We start from the raw sequence: 20,153 nt of genomic DNA, 5'->3' as shown, positions 1-20,153 counted from the left end.
GAACAAGTACTTTGGCCCATGATAATGCACCAAACTAATTAAAATAGTAATTAAACATCTGACTAAACTAGTCCCTTTGGCCCACATAATGTTCATATCTCTCTGTTCTCTGCATATGCCTAAGATCCCGACCCATATGGACTATTTAGAACTTTACAATTCACTTTTTACTCTGTTTAACAAAGATTTGTTCCATGGGCATTCACTGCTTCTGATCATGTTGTTTAATATTTGCCCAACAGATCAAGTGTTTGAAGATATCGAGAACGGCGGTATGTTCGAAGAGAGTGGACTGGCACGTAACTGCCTCTTCCTCTCAGTCCACGATGCGGTTCTTTACTCACTGGCCAGCAGGCAGGATACAACCAAGGAAAAGGTAGCAACTTTTAAGAGAATGTTACTTGCTATTTAAAATATGAAAGGAAGCCTTGACCTTTGTGTCAGAACTAGCAGATCAGCTGGTAATTCAGAATAGAGTCACAGCTAATTCCAGAGTATTTATTCGTCTGCCTTACATTTCAGTAGTCTTTTGTAAATGTTTATCTGTATGAGATAATCTTAATAGTTTCTCTCAGGCGGGATTTAATCCCTGACATGTTGCTCCATGGCCTCATCTACTGTCTTGATGAGGACGCTCTCAGGTTGCAGGGGCAACATCTCATATTCCTTCTGGGTAGCCTCCAACCTGATGGCATGAACATTGATTTCTCTAACTTCTATAATTTCTCTTCCTCCCCATGCCTCCTTCTTCCATTCCCCTCTCTTTGGCTCCCCTCTTACCTCTCTTCTCCTCACCTGCCTGTCTTCTCCCACAGTGCTCCTTCTCCTTCCCTTTCTCCATGATCTACTTTCTTTTCCTATCATAATCCTCCTTCTTTAGCCCATTACCTTTTCCACCTATCACCTCCCAGCCTCTTAATTCAACTCCTCCGCCACCCACCTGGCTTCAGCTATCACCTTCCTCACCCCACACCTTCGTATTCTGGCATTCCGCCCCCCCCCCCCCGCCTTCCTTTCCAGTCCTGATGAAGGGTATTAGTGCAAAAAGTCGACTGTTTATTCATTTCCATAGACGCTCCCTGATCTGCTGAGTTCCTGCAGTATTTTATGTGTGTTACTCCGGAGTTCCAGCATCTGCAGAATCTCTTATGTTTAAACAATAATTTTACTTTAAGTAAATTTTTTTATTTCATTATCAGAGAATTGAGTGAACAGTTCTGCAAATCTGCCAAATGCTGGAAATCTGGAATGAACAGTATATCCCTAATGCCCTGACATGTGGACAGAACTCTGGGAATTATTAGAAAGCCAGATCTGTGAGTTTGCTCTGACACAAGCGTCTCTGAGTCCAGCTTCCCTGCCAGGGAATTGTCACCAGGACCCTCCATGGGGGGTCGGTTCAGAGTCCCAACGGTTTCAATAGGAAGTGGAGGGCTTTGGAGACTGAGGCAAATAACTTAGAACATAGAACACTACAGCAAAATAGTGCAGTGTCTTGTGGCCATGTGCATAGCAGTTGCCATAGCAACTGTGATGCATCCAGATAGGGTGCTTTCTGTGGCTTTCAGAAATATTTACAAACCGCTGACATGTATGACAACATTCACAGCCTGCAAGTTGCTACGCCCAGCCTTGCCAGCTGTCAAAGGAAGTCTGGTTTATTCTGGAGGTGTGTTTTCCGCCCTGTTCCACCTACAGTCCAATCACCACTCAGCCTCTGGTGGATGGTGGCATGCTGTGGCGTCAGCAACACCCGACACCCACTCCCCTCCTCATTCCTCCAAGGCAAGCAAAGATGTGGGAAAATCTTAATGAGATCTAGCCAACAAGATCCAGCCCTCAGTGGCAGACAATGGCACAGTCCTATGGCTGGGAGAGCTGCTGCCTCACAGCCCCAGTGTCCTGGGTTCAATCCTAACCTCGGATACTGCCCGTGCAGAGTTTGCACATTTGTGGGTTTACTCCCTGCTGCCCCAGTTTCCTCCCACATCCCAAAGACATTCAGGAAAGTTAATTGCCTCTTGTATCTAAGTGAGAGGTCAAGTCCAATTGATAGGAATAGGGGGAGAATACAATGAGATTAGTGTTAAGGAATGATTGACGCTAGCATGGCCTGCATGGGCCAAAGGGCCTGTTTCCATGCCCTTTGAACCTATGGCAAGAAAGCTACGGTAGTTTAGGACTGCTGTAACAGTGCAATTGTTTCCCCTTCCTAAATCAGAATTGAGGAAGTGGGATTGTCTTTAGAAAAGCACCTTAGTGGAACTGGTGGGAGGAGACAATGAGTACAGATTTAAATTGGTCATTGTGACTACCTCTACTAAATGTTGCAGATCTCAAACCAGAATGTGAATCAAAATTTGGAATATTTTCTAAGCAACCTTATAATTGAAATTATGAGAGACTTAGATAAGGTGGATGGTAACGCTCTTTCCCCCAAGGTAGACCTGTCCAATTCTCGGGTTTAGGGTGAGGGGAAAAGATATAGAAGAGACCTGAGAGATGTCTTTTTCACATGAAGGATGATGAGTATATGGAACAAACTGCCAGAGGAAATAAGACCATAAGATACAGGAGCAGAATTAGGCTATTTGGCCCATCGAGTCTGCTCCACCATTTCATCATGGCTGATCCATGTTCTTCTCAGTTCCAATCTCCTGCCTTCTCCCCAAATCCCTTTACATCTTGAATAATCAAGAATCTGTCAACCACTGCCTTAAATATACCCATTGACTTGGCTTCCACAGCCATCTATGGCAATAAATTCCACAGATTCTGTGTACAAGAAGGGCCAGGGGAGACTGAGGTCCTTTGGAGTATGCAGACCTCTACTTCACATATTGTACCAGTCTGTTGTCATCAGTACAATCTTCTATATGGTGGGGGCAATGGCATCAATGTGGGTGATGCCAACAGGCTCCATAAACTGATTAGAAAGGCTGGCTCTGTTATAGGGATCAAACCGGACACAGTGGAGGCTGTGGTAGAACAAAGGACCTTACGGAAAGTCCTGGCAATTCTGGACAATGTTTCTCACCCTCTGCATGCCACCTTGGCTGAACAGAGGAGCACTTTTAGTAATAGACTGAGAGAACCGCGCTGCTCCAAGAGTGCTGTACGAGATCATTCTTACCCTCGGCCATTAGGCTCTATAATGAATCAACCTATAGCTGGGGAAGTAATGACCCCCTCCTATTAGACTGTTTGAGGTAACTTATTTTTTCTTCTTTCTTACTTCTCTTCTAATATTTATATACTGTATCTGTTCACTTGTAATGCTACAATGACACTGTAATTTCCTTTGGGATCAATAAAGTATCTATCTATCTATCTCCCTGGCTAAAGAAGTTCCTCCTCATCTCTGTTCTAAGTAGATATCCCTTACCCTAAGGCTGTGTCCTCCTGTCTTAGACTCCTCTGTCGTAGGAAACATCCTCCCCACATCCAAACTGTTGAGACCTTTCAACATTCAATAGGTTTCACAGAGAAATGGTTGAGGCAGGTACAATAGTATCATTTAAGAAGCACTTGGATAGGTATACAGATAGACATGGCTTAGAGGGAGAAGGACAGAGTGCATGAAATTGGGACTAGCTGGGTAGGCACCAGGGTTGACATGGACTTGTTGGGCCGAAGGGCCTGTACCCCTGCTATGTTGCTCGATGACCCAAAATTTTCCAGTCCTGAACTTTCCACTTGGACATTCTCCTACATTCTGCTTCCCAAACCATCACCAGATCTTTTCTGCCATCCCTTCAGTATCATAACTCTCAGATTCTCGCTGCTAAGGCTACTGTGACAGCACCTCCTGCATCTGCAGCCAAGGGTAACAAGCATGTGGCACCATCAGACCCAGCAGGCTCCTCCCTAGTTCATAAACACAAGGGAGTCTGCTGGAAATCGGGAGCAACACGCACACAGTGCTGGTGGAACTCGGCAGGTCAGGCAGCATCTATGGAGGAGAATAAACAGATGATGTTTCAGGCCTAGACCACTTATTAGAACCGGAAAGGAAGGGGGAAGAAGTCAGAATAGGAAGGTGGAGGGGGGGGGGGTAATGAGTGCAAGCTGGAAGTTGATAGGTGAGGGGGAAGCTGGCTGGGTGGGGGAATGGTGGTGAAGTGAGTATTGGGACATGACAGATGGAAAAGATAAAGGGCTGAAGAAGAAGCAATCTGATAAGGAGAGTGGACCACGGGAGAAAGGGAAAGAGGAGGGGCACCAGATGGGGTGGATGTGGGGTGATAGGCAGATGACCTTCTAGAGGACCAATTCTGTCCCTTGCCATCCTTTTGCTCTTAATATATCTGTAGAATCCCTTAGGATTCTCCTTCACCTTGTCTGCTAGGGCAACCTCATGCCTTTTTTTTTAGCCCTCATGATTTCCTTCTTAAGAGTTCTCTTTCACTTCTTATACTCGTCATGGACCTCATTTGTTCCTGCCTGCCTATACCTGCTATGCACTGCCACCCTCTTCTTAACCAGGGCCTTAACATCTCCTGAAAAACAAGATTCACTAAAGTGCTTATCTTTGCCCTTTATTCTGGCAGGAACATACAAACTCTGTACTCTCAAAAATTTACTTTTGAAGGCCTCCCACTTACCAAGTACACTCTTGCCAGAAAACAACCTGTCCAAGTCCACACTTGCCAGGTCCTTTTCGATACCATCAAAATTGGCCTTTCTCCAATTTAGAATCTCAAAGCGATAGCCAGACATACTGTATCATTTTCCTTAATTAACTTGAAACTAACGACATTATGATCACGAGATGCAAAGTGTTCCCCTACGCAAACTTCTGTCAGCTGCCCTGTCTCATTCTCTAATTGGAGATCTAGTATCCCACTCTCTCTCTGGGGCTACTATGTACAGAACTGATTAAGTGTTTTTAATCAGTTTGCCAAGCGCCTAATTATGCACAATCCAATGTCTCCTCAGGAACCATGGCACGCAAAATATGCCGGTGACCCCCGCTCACTCTTTTTAAACTCTCTCTCCCTCTAAACAATCCAATGTCTCCTCAGGAACTGTGGTATGCAAAATGTGTCAACTGCTCCCACTCACTTCTCTTAAACTCTCTTACCCTCCACACAATCCAATGTCTGCTCAGGACCTGTGACACCATACATGTGTCGACTGCCCCCACTCTCTCCTTTTAAACTTTCTCTCCCCCTACACAATTTGGTGTCTCCTCCGGAACTGCGGCACACAAAGTGCAGTACATATGGTTCAAAGCTACTCAGAATACTCCAAGTGTGATCTGACCAATGCCTTTTAAAGCCTCAGCATTACATGTTGCTTGTATATGATTGGAGCTTTGTGATCTAATGACGGTAAGCAAACAATGTACAGCTGTGTGCATCACACGGTACAACAGGGCAGAACAAACACTAGCTTTGGTATGCGGATAGAAACTCAGCATTCAGATGACCTCAGTGGCCTGAACTTGATCACTCTGTGCCTCGTGGCAATATGTTTGCTGTCTGGGAAACGTAATGAAAGCTTAGATCAAACTGAAGACCAATATAAATGGAACAACACACACAAAATGCCGGAGGAACTCAGCAGGTCAGGCAGCATCTATGGAAATTAATTAACAGTCAGTGTTTCAGGCTGAGACCCTTCATCGGGACTGGAAAGGAAGGGGGAAGAAGCCAGAATATGAAGGTGGAAGGAATACCAGATAGCAGATGATAGGTGAGACCGGCTGAGGGGGGAAGGTGAACGGGTGGGGAGGGAGGATGAAGTGAGAAGCTGGGAGGGGATATGTAGTTGAATTAAAGGGTTGAAGAAGAAGGAATCGGATAGGAGGGGAGAGTGGACCATGGGAGTAAAGGGAAGAAGGAGGAGAACCAGAGGGAGGTGATGGACAAGTGAGGAGAAGACAGCGAGTGAGATGATAACCAGAATGGGGATTGCAAAAGTAAGAAGGGGAAGATGGAAAAATTATTGAAAATTAGAGAAGTTGGTGTTCATTGTAAATAGAATTTGAGAAAATGTGTTTTTGAGCTGAACAATTCAACACGGAGACTCTGTGAGGGAGCTGCTTGTAAGCTCTACTCTCACACCCCCTTTTCTTCAATCTGCCTTATCTGGATCCAGCTGACTGTCTATCCTGGACCGTAGTGACAAGCCCCCACTGTCCCCCAACCCCCACACCCCACTCTTTTATTCTGACTGTCTCCCCTCTTTCTCTCCAGCCCTGTTGAAGGGTCTCGACCTAAAACGCTAACTGTGCATTTCCCACCCCTGATGTTGCCTGACTGGCTGAGTGCCTCCAGATTTTTGTGTTTTGCTCTCCATTGTGAGTGCCCCTGCCCACTAACTTCCTCTGCAAGGCTCAGGTCTGCCACCTGTCAAAGCTGTCCAGCCCTTCCAGTGCCTCCACAGGTCCCAGACTTGCAGAAAGTTTTAAAAACAATTTGAAATCATAGTAAGAACTATCTTTGGAAGAAAATAAAGAGTTGATATTTTTATTGCCATCCCTAGTCCTTATGAAGGGTCTGAAATATCGAATGTTTATTCCTCTCTGCCTGACCTGCTGAGTTCCTCCAGCATTTTGTATGTTTTGGATGGTGGTGAATATTGGTAGCGCGGGTTGAGGTTATGGAGTTCGCCGAGCTTGGCAATTAGCTTGCAGACGTTTCGTCACCAGTCAAGGTGACATCCTCAGCAGACAGTTGTTGGTGTTTCTCTCTGGGAGTGCTCACATTTATATAGGCTCCCATTTGCGTGTGTGTGTAACAAACAGAGTACAGAGTTAAATGTTAAAGTTAGAGCGAGATGCAGTGCAGGTCAAAAATAAGGCACAAGGGCCATGGCGAGATAGATTGTGAAGTCAAGGGTTCATTTTTAACATTCAAAATATCTGTTAAAGAGTATGGCATGGTAGCGAAGAGTAAACACGATGCTTTACAGTGCCAGCGATGTGGGTTCGATTCCCACCACTGCCTGTAAGGAGTTTGTACGTTCTCCCTGTGACCGCATGAGTTTCCTCCGGGTACTCCAATTTCCTCCCACATTCCAAGGATGTACGGGTTAGGGTTTTGTGGGATTGCTATGTTGCTACAGCACTTATGGGCTGCCCCCCACCCCCCAGCACTTCCTTGGACTGTGTTGGTTGGTGACGCAAATGACACATTTCACTGCATGTTTTGACCTACATGGACCAACAAAGGTAATCTTAGAAGATTAGTTTAACCTTCAAACAGCGATACTGAAGTTGTCCCTCAGCACTTCAGCAACTTTACAAATGCAGATTAGGCTGCATGTATAGTGTGCAGTTGAGGTTGTTACACCATGGGAGGGATGTATTGGACAGAGTGCCAAGGAGATCCACTGGGACGTTGCCTGGAATAGAAGGCTTTATTTATAGAGAGAGATTGGAAAAGATTTGCCATAGAAGCTATTGGGTATATTTAAATCGGAGGTTGATAGATTCTTGATTGGTAAGGGCATCAAAGTTTACAGAGAGAAGGCAGGAGGTGAGATTGTGAGGGAAAATAAAGCAGCCACAATGGAATGGAAGAACAGACTTGATGGGCCAAGGGGCCCAATTCTGCTCCTCTATCTTATGGTCTTATATCATGGAGCGATACAGCAGTGAAACAGGCTATTTGGCCCATTATATCAACGTGGACCACTCATCCATATTAATCCCATCTTTCAGTACTTGACCTGTACCCTTCAACATCTGGTTGATTCAATTGCTCGCCAACACACTTTCCATATACTGTCCCATCCTGTGAGCCAATTCAGGGTTTCAAAGGCGTCCCACCACTTGACTGCTGCCAACTGGCAGGAAGTGGAAGGACAAGTTCTCATTTATTTTTCCCTTTCTTCCCAAACTCTGAGCAGGCCCGCCACAGGACTTGATAGCTGGTCTGTACTTGCGGGTGGATATGCAGTACTAGGGAGGAGAGCAGGGGATTATCTCCCCCTGTCATGTTTCAGCAACAGTTATCCTTAACCAGACCACCCAGGGGGAAAGAAATTATCTGGTCATCATTACAGAATCACACAAAGCAGGTCAGTCAGCATCTGTGGAGGGGAATGGACAGCTGACATTTTGGGCAGCGACCCTTCATCAGGACTGGAAAGGATAGGAACAGAAGCCAGAATAAGAAGGTGGGTGGAGGGTGGGAGGAGGGAGGTGGGTAAGGAGTATAAGCTACACACACAAAATACTGGAGGAACTCAGCAGGCCAGGCAGCATCAATGGAAAAGAGTACAGTCAACATTTCAGGCCACAACCCTTTGTGTGTGTGTGTGTGTGTGTTGTTTGGATTTCCAGCATCTTCAGATTTTCTCTTGTTTGTGGAAGGATTACAAGTTGGCAGGTGATAGGTGAGACCAGGTGAGGGGGAAGGTGGGTGGTTGGGGGAGGGGGATGGTGTGAGAAGCTGGGAGGTGATAGGTGGAAGAGATGAGGAGAAGAGAAGGGGTGAGAGGGAAGGAAGCCAAAATGTCCATTGGAAAAAGAGAGAAGGAGGGAGGGGAAGCTTTTTATGCAGAAACATGCTCTGGCAGTCTCTCCATCACCACAGGGACAACAGTTGAAACATTTACCAGACTGAAAATAGGCTTGGGGAGGGGTATCTCAAGGACCTAAAGCAAATGCTTGTATTTCTTTTGGGAGCATTGTTAGTCCCAGATTTGTAAATTTAAAGGAGCCTACTTCCTTTCTGTGGGTGGCAGAGTAGAAATACATCTCTATAAAAGGAGGTGTAAAGCACTCCTCCCCTCCACTAGCCTGCAGGTCACCCTTGGGCAAGGTATAGCAATTGCTTAGCCCGCCCGATCAGGGTCATCTGAAGCCATGGAAGCAGGTGGCGGATGGTCGTATGAGCAGCTGCTGCACATCACAAGTCCTGGTTATGCGACCACTGACGCCAGGTAGACAATCTCTGAAGAGTATTGATAACGGCTGGAGGTCACCTGTCTCGTAAAGACACTGCCCAGAAGCAGGCAGTGGCAAACCACTTCTGTAGAAAGATTTGCCAAGAACAATTACGATCAAAGACATGATTGCCCACGTCATACGACACAGCACATATTGAACAAACAAACTTTCTTTCTGAGGTGGGAGCACTAGTGGAGATTGAGAAAGTGTCGGTTACACAGTAGATTTCAACCCTACTGGTTGGGAGTAGTCCTCCTGTGACTCAAGAATGGGGCAGGACTTGAATTCCTTCCCCACTGACCACTTCAAAGTCAAAGTAAATTTATTATCAAAGTACATATGTCACCATACACTACTTTGTTCCTTACAGGCATTCACAGGAAAATAAATAGATGTAATAACACTTATGAAAAATTATACATAAACTAAGACTGTCAAACAACCAATGTACAAAAGAAGACAAATTATGCCAATAATAAAATAAAAGTAAATAATATTGAGAACTTGACTTGAAGAGACCTTGAAAATGAGGCTATAGTTTGCAGAATCAGTTCAGTGTTGAGATGAGTGAAAGTATTCATGCTGGTTCGGGAGTCTGATGGTTGAAGGTTAATAACTGTTCCTGATCCTGGTGGTGTGGGACCTAGGGTTCCTGTACTTCCTTCCTGGTAGGAGCAGCAAAAGAGAGAGTGTGGTCTGAATGATGGGGTCCATGACGATGATGGATGTTGCTCCTTATAAATGTAAACTTCCTGTAATTGTAAACATCAAGTGAAGGGTAATATTATTTCCACTTCAAAGCAACACAAGTCGGCAGTGCTGCCCTCTCTCATAAGACCATAAGACATAGGAGCAGAAATAGACCATTCAGCCCATCGAGTCTGCTTCGCCATTTCATCATGGCTGATCCCGGATCCCGTTCAACCTCATACACCTGCCCTCTCACCATATCCCGACCAATCATGAACCTATCAACTTCTGCTCTAAATATACCCACGGACTTGGCCTCCACTGCAGTCTGTGGCACAGATTCACCAGTTTTTGGCTTAAAAAAAATTCCTCCATACATCTGTTCTAAAAGGTCACCTTTCAATTTTGAAGCTGTCCCCTCTCGTGCTGGATACCCCCACCAGAGGAAACATCCTCACATCGTCCACCTTATCTAGTCCTTTCAACATTCAGTAGGTTTCGATGGGATCTCCACGGATTCTTCTAAATTCCAGTGAGTACAGGCCCAAAGCTGCCAGACACTCCTCATATGTTAACCCCTTCATCCTGGAATCATCCTCGTGAACCTCCTCTGGGATCTCTCCAGTGAAATTACATCCTTTCTGAAATATGGGGTCCAAAATTGTTGACAGTACTTCAAGTGCGGCCTGACTGGTGTCATATAAAGCTTCAGCATAATCTCCTTGTTTCGTGTTGTCATTCAGCAGGGAACTAAGCTCTTCCTTCCATCATGTATCAGGCTTTTCGGCCCATCATGTCCAGGATAACCATCGAGTATCATTTATACTAAACCTCCGCTCACTTTATTCTCCCCAAATTCCCTGTAGCCCTCTCCCCTCCACGCATGCAGACACGCACAGACACACGCACACACAGATTCTACCTATGCACTGGGGTTGATTCACAGCAGCGAGTTAACCCACCAAACCACACGTCTTTGGGGTGTGGGAGGAAGCCTGTGCACCCAAGGTAATCTCACACAGTCACAGGGAAAACATGCAAACTCCATATAGACAGTGTCAAAGGTCAGAATTAAACCTGGGGCTATGAGATAGCATCTCCTCTTGTTGCATCAATGTTATTTACACGTGATAGAAACATAGAAAATAGGTGCAGGAGTAGGCCATTTGGCCCTTCGAACCTACACCGCCATTCAGTACAATCATGGCTGATCATCCAACTCAGAACCCTATACCTGTCTTCTCTCCATACCCCCTGATCCCTTTAGCCACAAGGGCCTTATCTAACTCCGTCTTAAATATAGCCAATGAACTGGCCTCAACTGTTTCCTGTGGCAGAGAATTCCACAGATTCGCCACTCTCTGTGTGAAGTAGTTTTTTCTCATCTCGGTCCTAAAAGGCTTCCCCTTTATCCTCAAACTGTGACCCCTCATTCTGGACTTCCCCAACATCGGGAACAATCTTCCTGCATCTAGCCTGTCCAATCCCTTTAGGATTTTATACGTTTCAATCAGATCCCCCCTCAATCTTCTAAATTCCAGAGAGTATAAGCCTAGTCGATCCAGTCTTTCATCATATGAAAGTCCTGCCATCCCAGGAATCAACCTGGTGAACCTTCTTAGTACTCCCTCTATGGCAAGGATGTCTTTCCTCAGACCTCAGATTAGGTGATCTATTCCACCCACCGCTCAGGATATTTCCAGCCCTTTATCAGGGAAGTAATGTGATATTTCCCAGCGCTTGTGTTAATGTGAAATTATTAGGTCTAACAGCCCAAGACAAGGGTGAGTAAAAGTTAGATTACTGTTTTGATGGCTGATCTGGATTTCTATTGTAATGCTTACAAAATTCTGCGGATCACGAGTCAGCAGCTCTATCTTGCAAATTTATGTGCTTTTCAGGGAGTGCGGTCTGTAGAAAGCAAGATTGGAAAACGCAGGTAGTGGAAGCTTGTACTGCTTGAGGGAACGTAGTCAGTGGTAGAGAGGGGCAGAGGTCAAATGAGAGAATGCTATAGGGTAGCCGAAAGCCTGGACTTCATCAGAGGTGGCAGAAGAAATCAAACGTGCAGAAGGTGTCAGAGTGCAGAGTTCAAGGAGGGTTGTAGGGCTGGAAGATGTCGGACAGAGTAGGAAGCCAGCAGATATGAAAAGTCAAATATTGGTTTATTATGGTTGCTACATGTACCAAAGTACAGCAGAAACCTTGTCTTGCATACTATTCGTACAAATCATTTTATTACAGCAGTTGAACAAAGTAAAACAATAACAATGCAGAATAAAGTATAACAGCTGCAGAGAAGGTGCAGTGCAGGTAGACAATAAAGTGCAAGATCATAACAAGGTAGCTTGTGAGTTCAAGCGTCTATCTTATCATACAAGAGCACAATAGCAGTGGGATAGAAGCTGTTTCTTGCCATCATGGGCAGAGCAAATGCCATACCAAGTATGATAAATCCAGAAGTTGCTTCCGATGGTTCTTTGATAAAAGTTGCTGAGGGTCAATGCAGATGTGGAAAATTCCTCTCGCCTCCTGAGGAAGTAGAAGTGTTGGTGAGCACTTTCTTGACAATGTAATCTCTGGTTGGGCTAGGACAGACGACTGGTAATGGTCCCTTATAGGACCTTGAAGCTCTCGATCAACCCAACTTCTGCCCAATTGATGTAGACAGGAGAGTGCGCACCACAGTAGACCTTATCAACGCTGCCCCTGAATCTTAAATATCCCAGCTCTCAGTTAGTCATCCCATCCAAATAACAGTGCCGTCTGGTCCATAAGTCAGCCTAACTTTCTGAGTTCCACTCTCAGGAGTGGACTTGGTCCCCAGAGTCTTGTGACTCAAGAGGTGAGAGTGCTACTCATTGAATTATAACTGGTAACTCAACCATAGCTACACAACTACCATTATATTTCACCCACACGTCTAAAAGCTCTGCTCTGTTGCTGCCCTCCAGGTTCCGGGTTCTGCAGCGATCTATGTGAACGAGGATGTGTCAAGCGATGAAAACGATAACAACCAGGATTTGGAGCAGGTAAGAACCAGTGATACTTTCTGCTCCCACTGTTTATTCAGCATCAACTTACCTTCCCCACAAGAGTGCAGAGACTGTCCTTACCATGTACAACACTGACCACTTAGACATCACACTTCCAGAATTTGGAATTGTAAATTGGGATTGATCTATTAATGTCTGGAGTGTTCACTGAGGTCTGTAACCTCTCGCTTCGGCAGTCTGAGGTATCTGCCTGCTTCAAGCGGACTTCAATTATACCAGTGTCCAAGAAGAACGTGGTAGCCTGCCTCAATAACTATTATCCAGTAGCACTTACGTCCACTGTGATGAAGTGTTTTGAGAGGTTGGTGATGAAACATATCGACTCCTGCTTGAGAAACGACTTGGATCTGCTCCAATTTGCCTACCAGCACAACAGGTTCATAGCAGATGCAAGTAAATTGGCTTCTCACCCAACCCTGGAACATCTGGACAGCAAAGATGCATACTTCAGGGTGCTCTTTATCGCCTACAGATCAGCATTCAACACTATCATTCCTCAAAACTATCAAAAAACTTCAAGACCTTGGCCTCAATACCTCCTTGTGCAATTGGAACTTCAATTTCCTTACTTGCAGACCTCAGTCAGTTTGGATTGGCAACATCTCAATAATCTCCGTCAACGCAGATGCACAAGGCTTAGACCCGCTCTACTTGCATTACACTTATGACTGTGTGGCTAAGCACAGCTCCAATGCCATACTTAAGACTGCTGACAACAACTGTCATAGGCCAAACCAAAGGTAGTGACGCATCAGCATATAGGAGGGAGACTGAAAATCTGGCTGCATGGTGCCACAACATCAACCTCTCACTCAGTATCAGCAAGACCAAAGAGCTGATTACCAGTCCTAATTGGGGGATCAGAGGTGGAGAGGGTCAGCAACTTAAAATTCCTCCGTGATATCAGTTCAGAGGACCTGTCCTGGGCCCAGCACGTAAGTGTAATCATGAAGAAAGCACTCCAGTGTATCTACTTCCTTAGGAGTTTGTGAGGATTGAACATGGCATCTAAAACTTTGACAAACTTCTATAGATATGTGGTGGAGAGAAGATTAACTGCTTGCACTCCAGCCTGGTATGGAAACACCAATATCTTTTAATGGAAAATCCTACATAAAGTAATGGATACAGCACAGTCCATCACAGGTGAAGCCCTCCCCACCATTGAGCACATCTACATGGATCACTGTCACAGGAAACCAACATCCATCATCGGGAACTCCCGCCACCCAGCTCACACTTTCTTCTCACTGCTGCCATTGGGAAGGAGGTAAAGAAGCCTCAGGACTCACACCACCAGGTTCAGGAATAATTATTGCCCCTGAATCATCAGGCTCTTGAATCAGAGGGGATAACTTTGCTTAACTTCACTTGCCCAATCACTGGACCGATCCCACCACCAATGGACTTACTTCCAAGGACTCATCATCTCATGTTCTTGATATTTATTGCTTCTTTATTTATTATTATTATTTCTTTCTGTTTGTATTTGCTCAGTTTGTTGTCTTTTGCTCACTGGTTGAGTGCCCTTTTGGTGTGATCTTTCATTGATTATACTGTGGTTACCAGATTTATTGAGTATGCCCACAAGAAAATGAATCTTATATGTGGTGACATACTGTATGTACGTTGATAATAAATTTACTTTGAACCTTGAGTTTTGAAATTTGATGTATCAAGATAGAGTGAAAAGTTTGTCTTTCAAATTATTCCTACAAATCAAATCTTTGTATTAAGGTAGACAATATCAATGTAGAAAAAAGTGTAAAAGCTCCAGAGAAAGTGCAGTGCAGGTAAACAATAAGGTGTAAGTCCATGATGAGCTAGATCATGAGGTCAGGAGTTTATTTTATTGGAAAATATGGTTAGGGTTCAAAGTTTAAATTTGAAAGTTCAAAGTAAGTTCATCATCAAAGTATTTATATATTCAATAGTCACTTTATGAGGTACACATGTATATCTGCTCATTAGTTCAAATATCCAATCAGCCAATCATGTTGTAGGAACTCAATGCATAAAGGTATGCAGACATGGTCCAGAGGTTCACTTGTTCTAACCAAACATCAAACTGGGGAAGAAATATGATCTAAGTCACTTTCGCTGTGGAACGATTGTTGGTGCCAGATGGGGAGGTTTGAGTATCTCAGAAACTGCTGATCTGCTGGGATTTTCACAAACAACAGATTCTAGAGTTTATAGAGAATGGTGTGAAAACCAAAAATCATCTAGTGAGCAGCAGTTTTGTGGGCGAAAATGCCTTTTTACTGAGAGAGGTCAGAGGAGAATGGCCAGACTGGTTCAAGCTGACAGGAAGGCAACAGTAACTCAAATAAACACACATTACAAAAATAGTGTGCAGAAAAGCATCTCGGAATGCACATTACAACCACAGAAAACCATAAAGTTCTCAGTGACCACTTTATTAGGTACAGAAGGTACTTCATGAAGTAGCCACTGAGTGTATGTCACCGTGTACCATATACTACTCTGAGATTCATTTTCAACATGCATTTTCATTTTATGGATTAGAATTCAATTCAATCTTCTTCCTCTCACCTTCATCTATGCTCCTTGGTTTTATTACCTGTACCAATGGCAAAAGCTTCTGACTATCCATGCCTTTCATAATATTGACAATCTGTTAGGTCGCTCTTTAGCTTCCTTCAGAAAAAAATAACCCAGCCTATCTGATTTATCACATTAGCTAACAATCACTAATTCAGAAAATATTCTGGTGAATCTCCTCTGCAACCTTTCCAGCATAACCACATCTTTCCTTTAGTGCAGTGACCAGGACTGTGCACGGTGCTCCAAGTGCAGACCACGTGTTTTGTAAAGTTGCAACGAAACATGCCAGTATTTGTATTTTTATTCCTGTGAAGGCAAGCGTATGATTTGCTTTCTTCACCAATCTATCTAGCCCTCAAAGTGGAGATTATTGTCATATACACAACTGCGTGTATGTGTAGGTGCAATGAAAATCCTACAGCAGCATCACACGCATTCATGGCATCAGATAAGCAGCATTCACAAGAAAAGCATAAATTAAAAACAACTTTTTTTACAAGAAAGAACACTATTAGGATAAAAAAAACCCTATTTTAGTGCAAAGTTATCAAAGTGGAACAGTGTTGTCAAATACTATTAGGGTATTACTAGTTGGTTCAGAACCGAATGGTTGAAGGGAAGTAGCCGTTTTTGAACCTGGTAGTGTAAGACTTCAGGCTTCTGTACCTCCTGCCTGTTGACAAAATATCAAGAAAAGAATGCATGGCCCAGATGGTGGGGATCTTTGATGATTTTGTGTTGCCACTTTCAAGGAACTATGGACTTGAACCTGAAGATCATCAACACTCCTTGGTGCCCTGCCATTTGCTGTGCATGGTCTACTGTTATTTGACTTCCCAAAATTTGCCACCTCTTGCTTGTTAGGATTAAATTCCATCTGCTAAAGCTCTCCAATTTATGACTTTCTATTTCTGGGTTGAAGGCAATTCAGTTTTGGGGAATGGATAGTTTTCCTTCAGGGAGTTGGTGTTATTTTTGGCATTTCCAATCAAACTTAACACAGTTAAACTTAATTATTTTACTGTTTAACCCAACACCAACTTGAAAATGCTTACCCTTTCCACCTTTGACCGCTCAGTGAGGACCGGTGTGTTTTCTCCAAACCTCCCCTTGAAGAAGTCCACAATATGTTCCTTGATCTGGTTGAGTGCGAGCTTACTGTAGTAATACTACTCAGCTTGGCAATCTACCTCACTCCTCTCTGTTTCCTTGTCACCTTTGGAATCTTTACAAAGAAAAGGACCACTTACCAATGAAAAAAAAATACCCGGATTCACCAGTCCTATTGATGGTGTCCTTGTGTTATGAAGAGAGATTGAGTAGATTGACGCAAACACAAGGAAATCTGCAGATGCTGGAATTTCAAGCAAGACACATAAAAGTTGCTGGTGAACGCAGCAGGCCAGGCAGCATCTCTAGGAAGAGGTACAGTCGACATTTCGGGCCGAGACCCTTTGTCCTGAAGTCTTGGCAACTTTTATGTGTGTTGCTTGAGTAGATTGAAACTGTATTCTCTGGAGTTTAGAAAAATGAGAGAATATCCCATTGAAATTTCCGAAACTATTACAGAATCCAACATTCTAAGGGTGAGGCAATTTTTTTCTCCTGGCCCTGGATTCTAGAACTAGGGGTCACAGATTCAGAATAAGAGATAAGGCTGTGGGGATTGAAGTGAAAAGGTATTTTTCATACACAGTAAATGTAATGAGGATTTATACACACCAAGAATAACTGCTGGTAGACTGTGGATCACCACTGCAGGACTTGTATATGTTTAGTACACAAAGAAACGGGCAGGAAAAAATTATTGCAGACTCTACCCTCCCAACAAAATGCCTTTTCCAAAAGCTCCTTTCCGGAAAGCACTAGAGGACTAACAAAAACTTCACACTTTTTCAACAGTTTCTTCCTCCAGGCAGTTAATCAGATCGGCTGTTGTAGTTAGCCCCCACCCCCCTCTATCTATTACCAATCACTGCACTGTAAACACTTTAAACCAGTTTTTATAAAGCTGTTTACATTGAAAATACATGCTGGTATTTATGTATTTAAGCACATTTTATTCCATATCCATACTTCTAGCTATATTTTATATGATTATCTACTCTTTATAATTGTTAACTGTTGTTGTTGCATGTCACACCCTGACCAACACAGCACAGCAAATTCCTAATATGCTTAAATGTGTATGAATAAAGTTGTTCCTTGTTCCTTCATCTTCCATCCTTGATCTTTGATCCTTGATCCTTGATTTAATTTGATAAACTATCTGATATTGATTCACAGGGAGAAGGTTGTTGATTAGTCAGGGCATCAATGATTACAAGGAGAAGGCAGGAAAATGGGGTTGAGAGGGATAATAAATCAGCCATGATGTAATGATGGAGCAGACCTGATGGGCTAAATGGCCTAATTCTCCTCCTATATCTTATGGACTTCTGTCTTATACTACTTTAGTTATATACGAAACAGTGCTAATTTTGACAAGAGGTTATTAAGGTATATTTTTTTCTCCACTTCGACAAAGGGAAACAATAAGTAGCAGATTTACTAGTGTAACACACGCTAAATTCTGGAGGACCATAGCAGGTCAGGCTGCATCTATGGAACGGAATGAAGAGTCAACATTCTGGGCTGAGATCCTTCATCAGGAGTGTAAAAGAAGAGGACAGTATTTTGACATTTTGAGCCAAGACCCTTGATTAAGATGGTTCTTTTTCCTCTCCCTGCACTTTATTATTCTGGCTTCTGCCCTCTTCTGTTCCACTCCTGCTGAAGCAACTTGGCCCGAAACGTTGACTCTTTATTCTTCCCATAAATGCTGCCTGATCTGCAGAGTTCCTCTGACACTTTGTGTGTGTTACCCTTGATTTCTGGCATCTGTAAAATCTCTTGTGTTTATGTAGCAGAACTCATTGTACCTTTTGGAGAGGGTCAGACTGCAATGAACAGTTTGCTTTCAAGGTCTTTCTCCTTCTTCCCACAGGTCATGTTTGGAACCATGTTCGACAGCAGCATTGCGGATCATACAATTCTGTGAACATGTCTGGAAACCCTGAAGATCAAATGCAAGTGATTGGAATTCGAAGCCAAAAGTGCTTTTGGATCAAATAACTTGTTAAATGTGTATTGTAAAGTGCTTTGCACTGGCTTCTGATACACAGGGCGATACGGAAAAGGGTAGAATGTGCAGGCACCAGTTGTTAGTTAAAGACTCTTTCTTGGTTGTAGTAGCTATTTCTTATTTAACGCACAAGGAATGGACAAGTCTTCCCCATGCTTGTGTGAAACCTTCTAATTTGACACGTGTGAAAATACGATGCTATTGTACTTGGTTGATATCCTGTGTGCCTGGTATCTCTCTTTGCCATGTAGAGATGCCAGAGGTCTTACGTCTTTCTCTTAGTCAGTTCCTCAGGTTCGAGAATGACTTGCTCCCGCTGAAGGTTCTGAGATGGCCAGTCAGGCCAATGCGGAACTCCTCATGGTCTCTGCCGCAGGTGGGGCAGGAGGTGCTTGATTGGGAGGGCAAGTGGATAGATTGGGAGATGGTCCACCCCTTCCACCCTCTATGCAGGGGCTTCGATGAAGAGACTCCAGGTATCGTCTCCTGAGATCCTACTCCATGTCGAGCGGTCATTGGGCCGGAGATCCTCAGGAATCAGTGGGGTTGATAGATTCTTGATAAATAAGGGCGTCAAAGGTTTCGGGGAGAAGGCAGGAGAACGGGGTTGAGAGGGATAATAAATCAGCCATGATGGAATAGCAGAGCAGACTCGATGGCTGAATGGCCTAATGCTGCTCCTATGTCTTATGGTCTTACGGGTTGATGTACAGGAAGATTGGGCTCCCACTTTAAATGCCAGTACTTTAGGAAGAGTGTGTTCAAAATACTTCAGCCGAAGGTCACTTGTGACATGAAGGCTTACAAAAGAGTTGAAGGTGTTCATTAAAGCACTGCACATGGGCAGTGTCCACAGGCAAAATGGCAATGAAGAAGTGCAAACACAACAGATCCTGATGCTTACCACCCAATGGAGAGCATTAATGATGGCAGTCCCAGATGTTGTATGTCCTTGCCTAGCCCGGACAGGTCAGGTGGAATGCTCTGACTGCGATCGAGCAACTCCAGACATTTGAAATGGCGATGAATACAGCACAAGAGAGAACCCATCCTCCAAGCTACTTAGAAGAGCATTAAAAGATGGTGAAGTTGAAATGATTTAATTTATTCCATGCCCTTCTTTCCCTGCCCCCTCCCTCCCCACCCCAGTAGTAACTTGGGGCAACGCACATCCAGTGGAATACAGGGTTGGTGAAGTAAACTTCAACGTGTGCCTTCCTTAAACCTTATGTGGCTGTTATACAGAAGGTCCCCAATTAAGCACCATAGTTGTTGTCCCCTAGTCACTGTCTAACCTTAGAGCAAAACCCTCTCCTGTGTCATTCTCTCATTTTTAGTCATATGTCCAGTTAATTCATGGCTACGTCATCTCAAAGTAAGCTAAACTGACGAAACAGGAAATGGGTAGGGCTTATCATACTCATAATTATGAAGTATATCATTATTGAAGTAATAATGTAATGTTTTGCTGCACTCCAATGTGAAATACATGCAACTGTTATTTAACTGATAAATACTATTATATGCTAATGAAATAATAATAAATATAATATATTACCAGAATCCCGTGTGTCGTTATTTTGTGAAGTAATAGCTGGAGGTCACATTCAAGAGTCAAATTTATTGTACGTGTAAGCACAAGGATAATGAAAAACATCTTGCTGAAGCATCATATGCACATAGCCTCAAGCACACAACATTCCCAAGAAACCATAAACAAGAATTCTTTACTTTTCATGAGGATTATGGTACAACAGAGCTGTCTGGGAATACAGGTCCATGATTCCTTGAAAGTGGTGTTGCAGGTAGACAG

The 20,153-nt window shown here is 43.8% G+C and overlaps 1 protein-coding gene across 3 annotated transcripts in view; it reads left to right on the top strand.

Annotated features, from left to right (window-relative positions):
- Nucleotides 1–19,865, top strand: part of LOC140209543 (solute carrier family 26 member 9-like) — a 153,914-nt gene extending 134,049 nt beyond the window's left edge. For all 3 annotated transcript variants that reach the window (XM_072277806.1, XM_072277804.1, XM_072277805.1), the window contains 3 exons: nucleotides 243–376; nucleotides 12,547–12,624; nucleotides 18,203–19,865. In XM_072277806.1, the coding sequence (XP_072133907.1) occupies nucleotides 243–376; nucleotides 12,547–12,624; nucleotides 18,203–18,256 (266 nt within the window). In that variant the 3' untranslated portion in view covers nucleotides 18,257–19,865. The remainder of the gene's footprint in view (nucleotides 1–242; nucleotides 377–12,546; nucleotides 12,625–18,202) is intronic.
- Nucleotides 19,866–20,153: the final 288 nt, after the last annotated feature.

The sequence above is a fragment of the Mobula birostris genome, chromosome 14, assembly GCF_030028105.1.
Source record: "Mobula birostris isolate sMobBir1 chromosome 14, sMobBir1.hap1, whole genome shotgun sequence".
Taxonomy (NCBI): domain Eukaryota; kingdom Metazoa; phylum Chordata; class Chondrichthyes; order Myliobatiformes; family Myliobatidae; genus Mobula; species Mobula birostris.
This window is presented reverse-complemented; position numbering and strand designations above follow the sequence as displayed.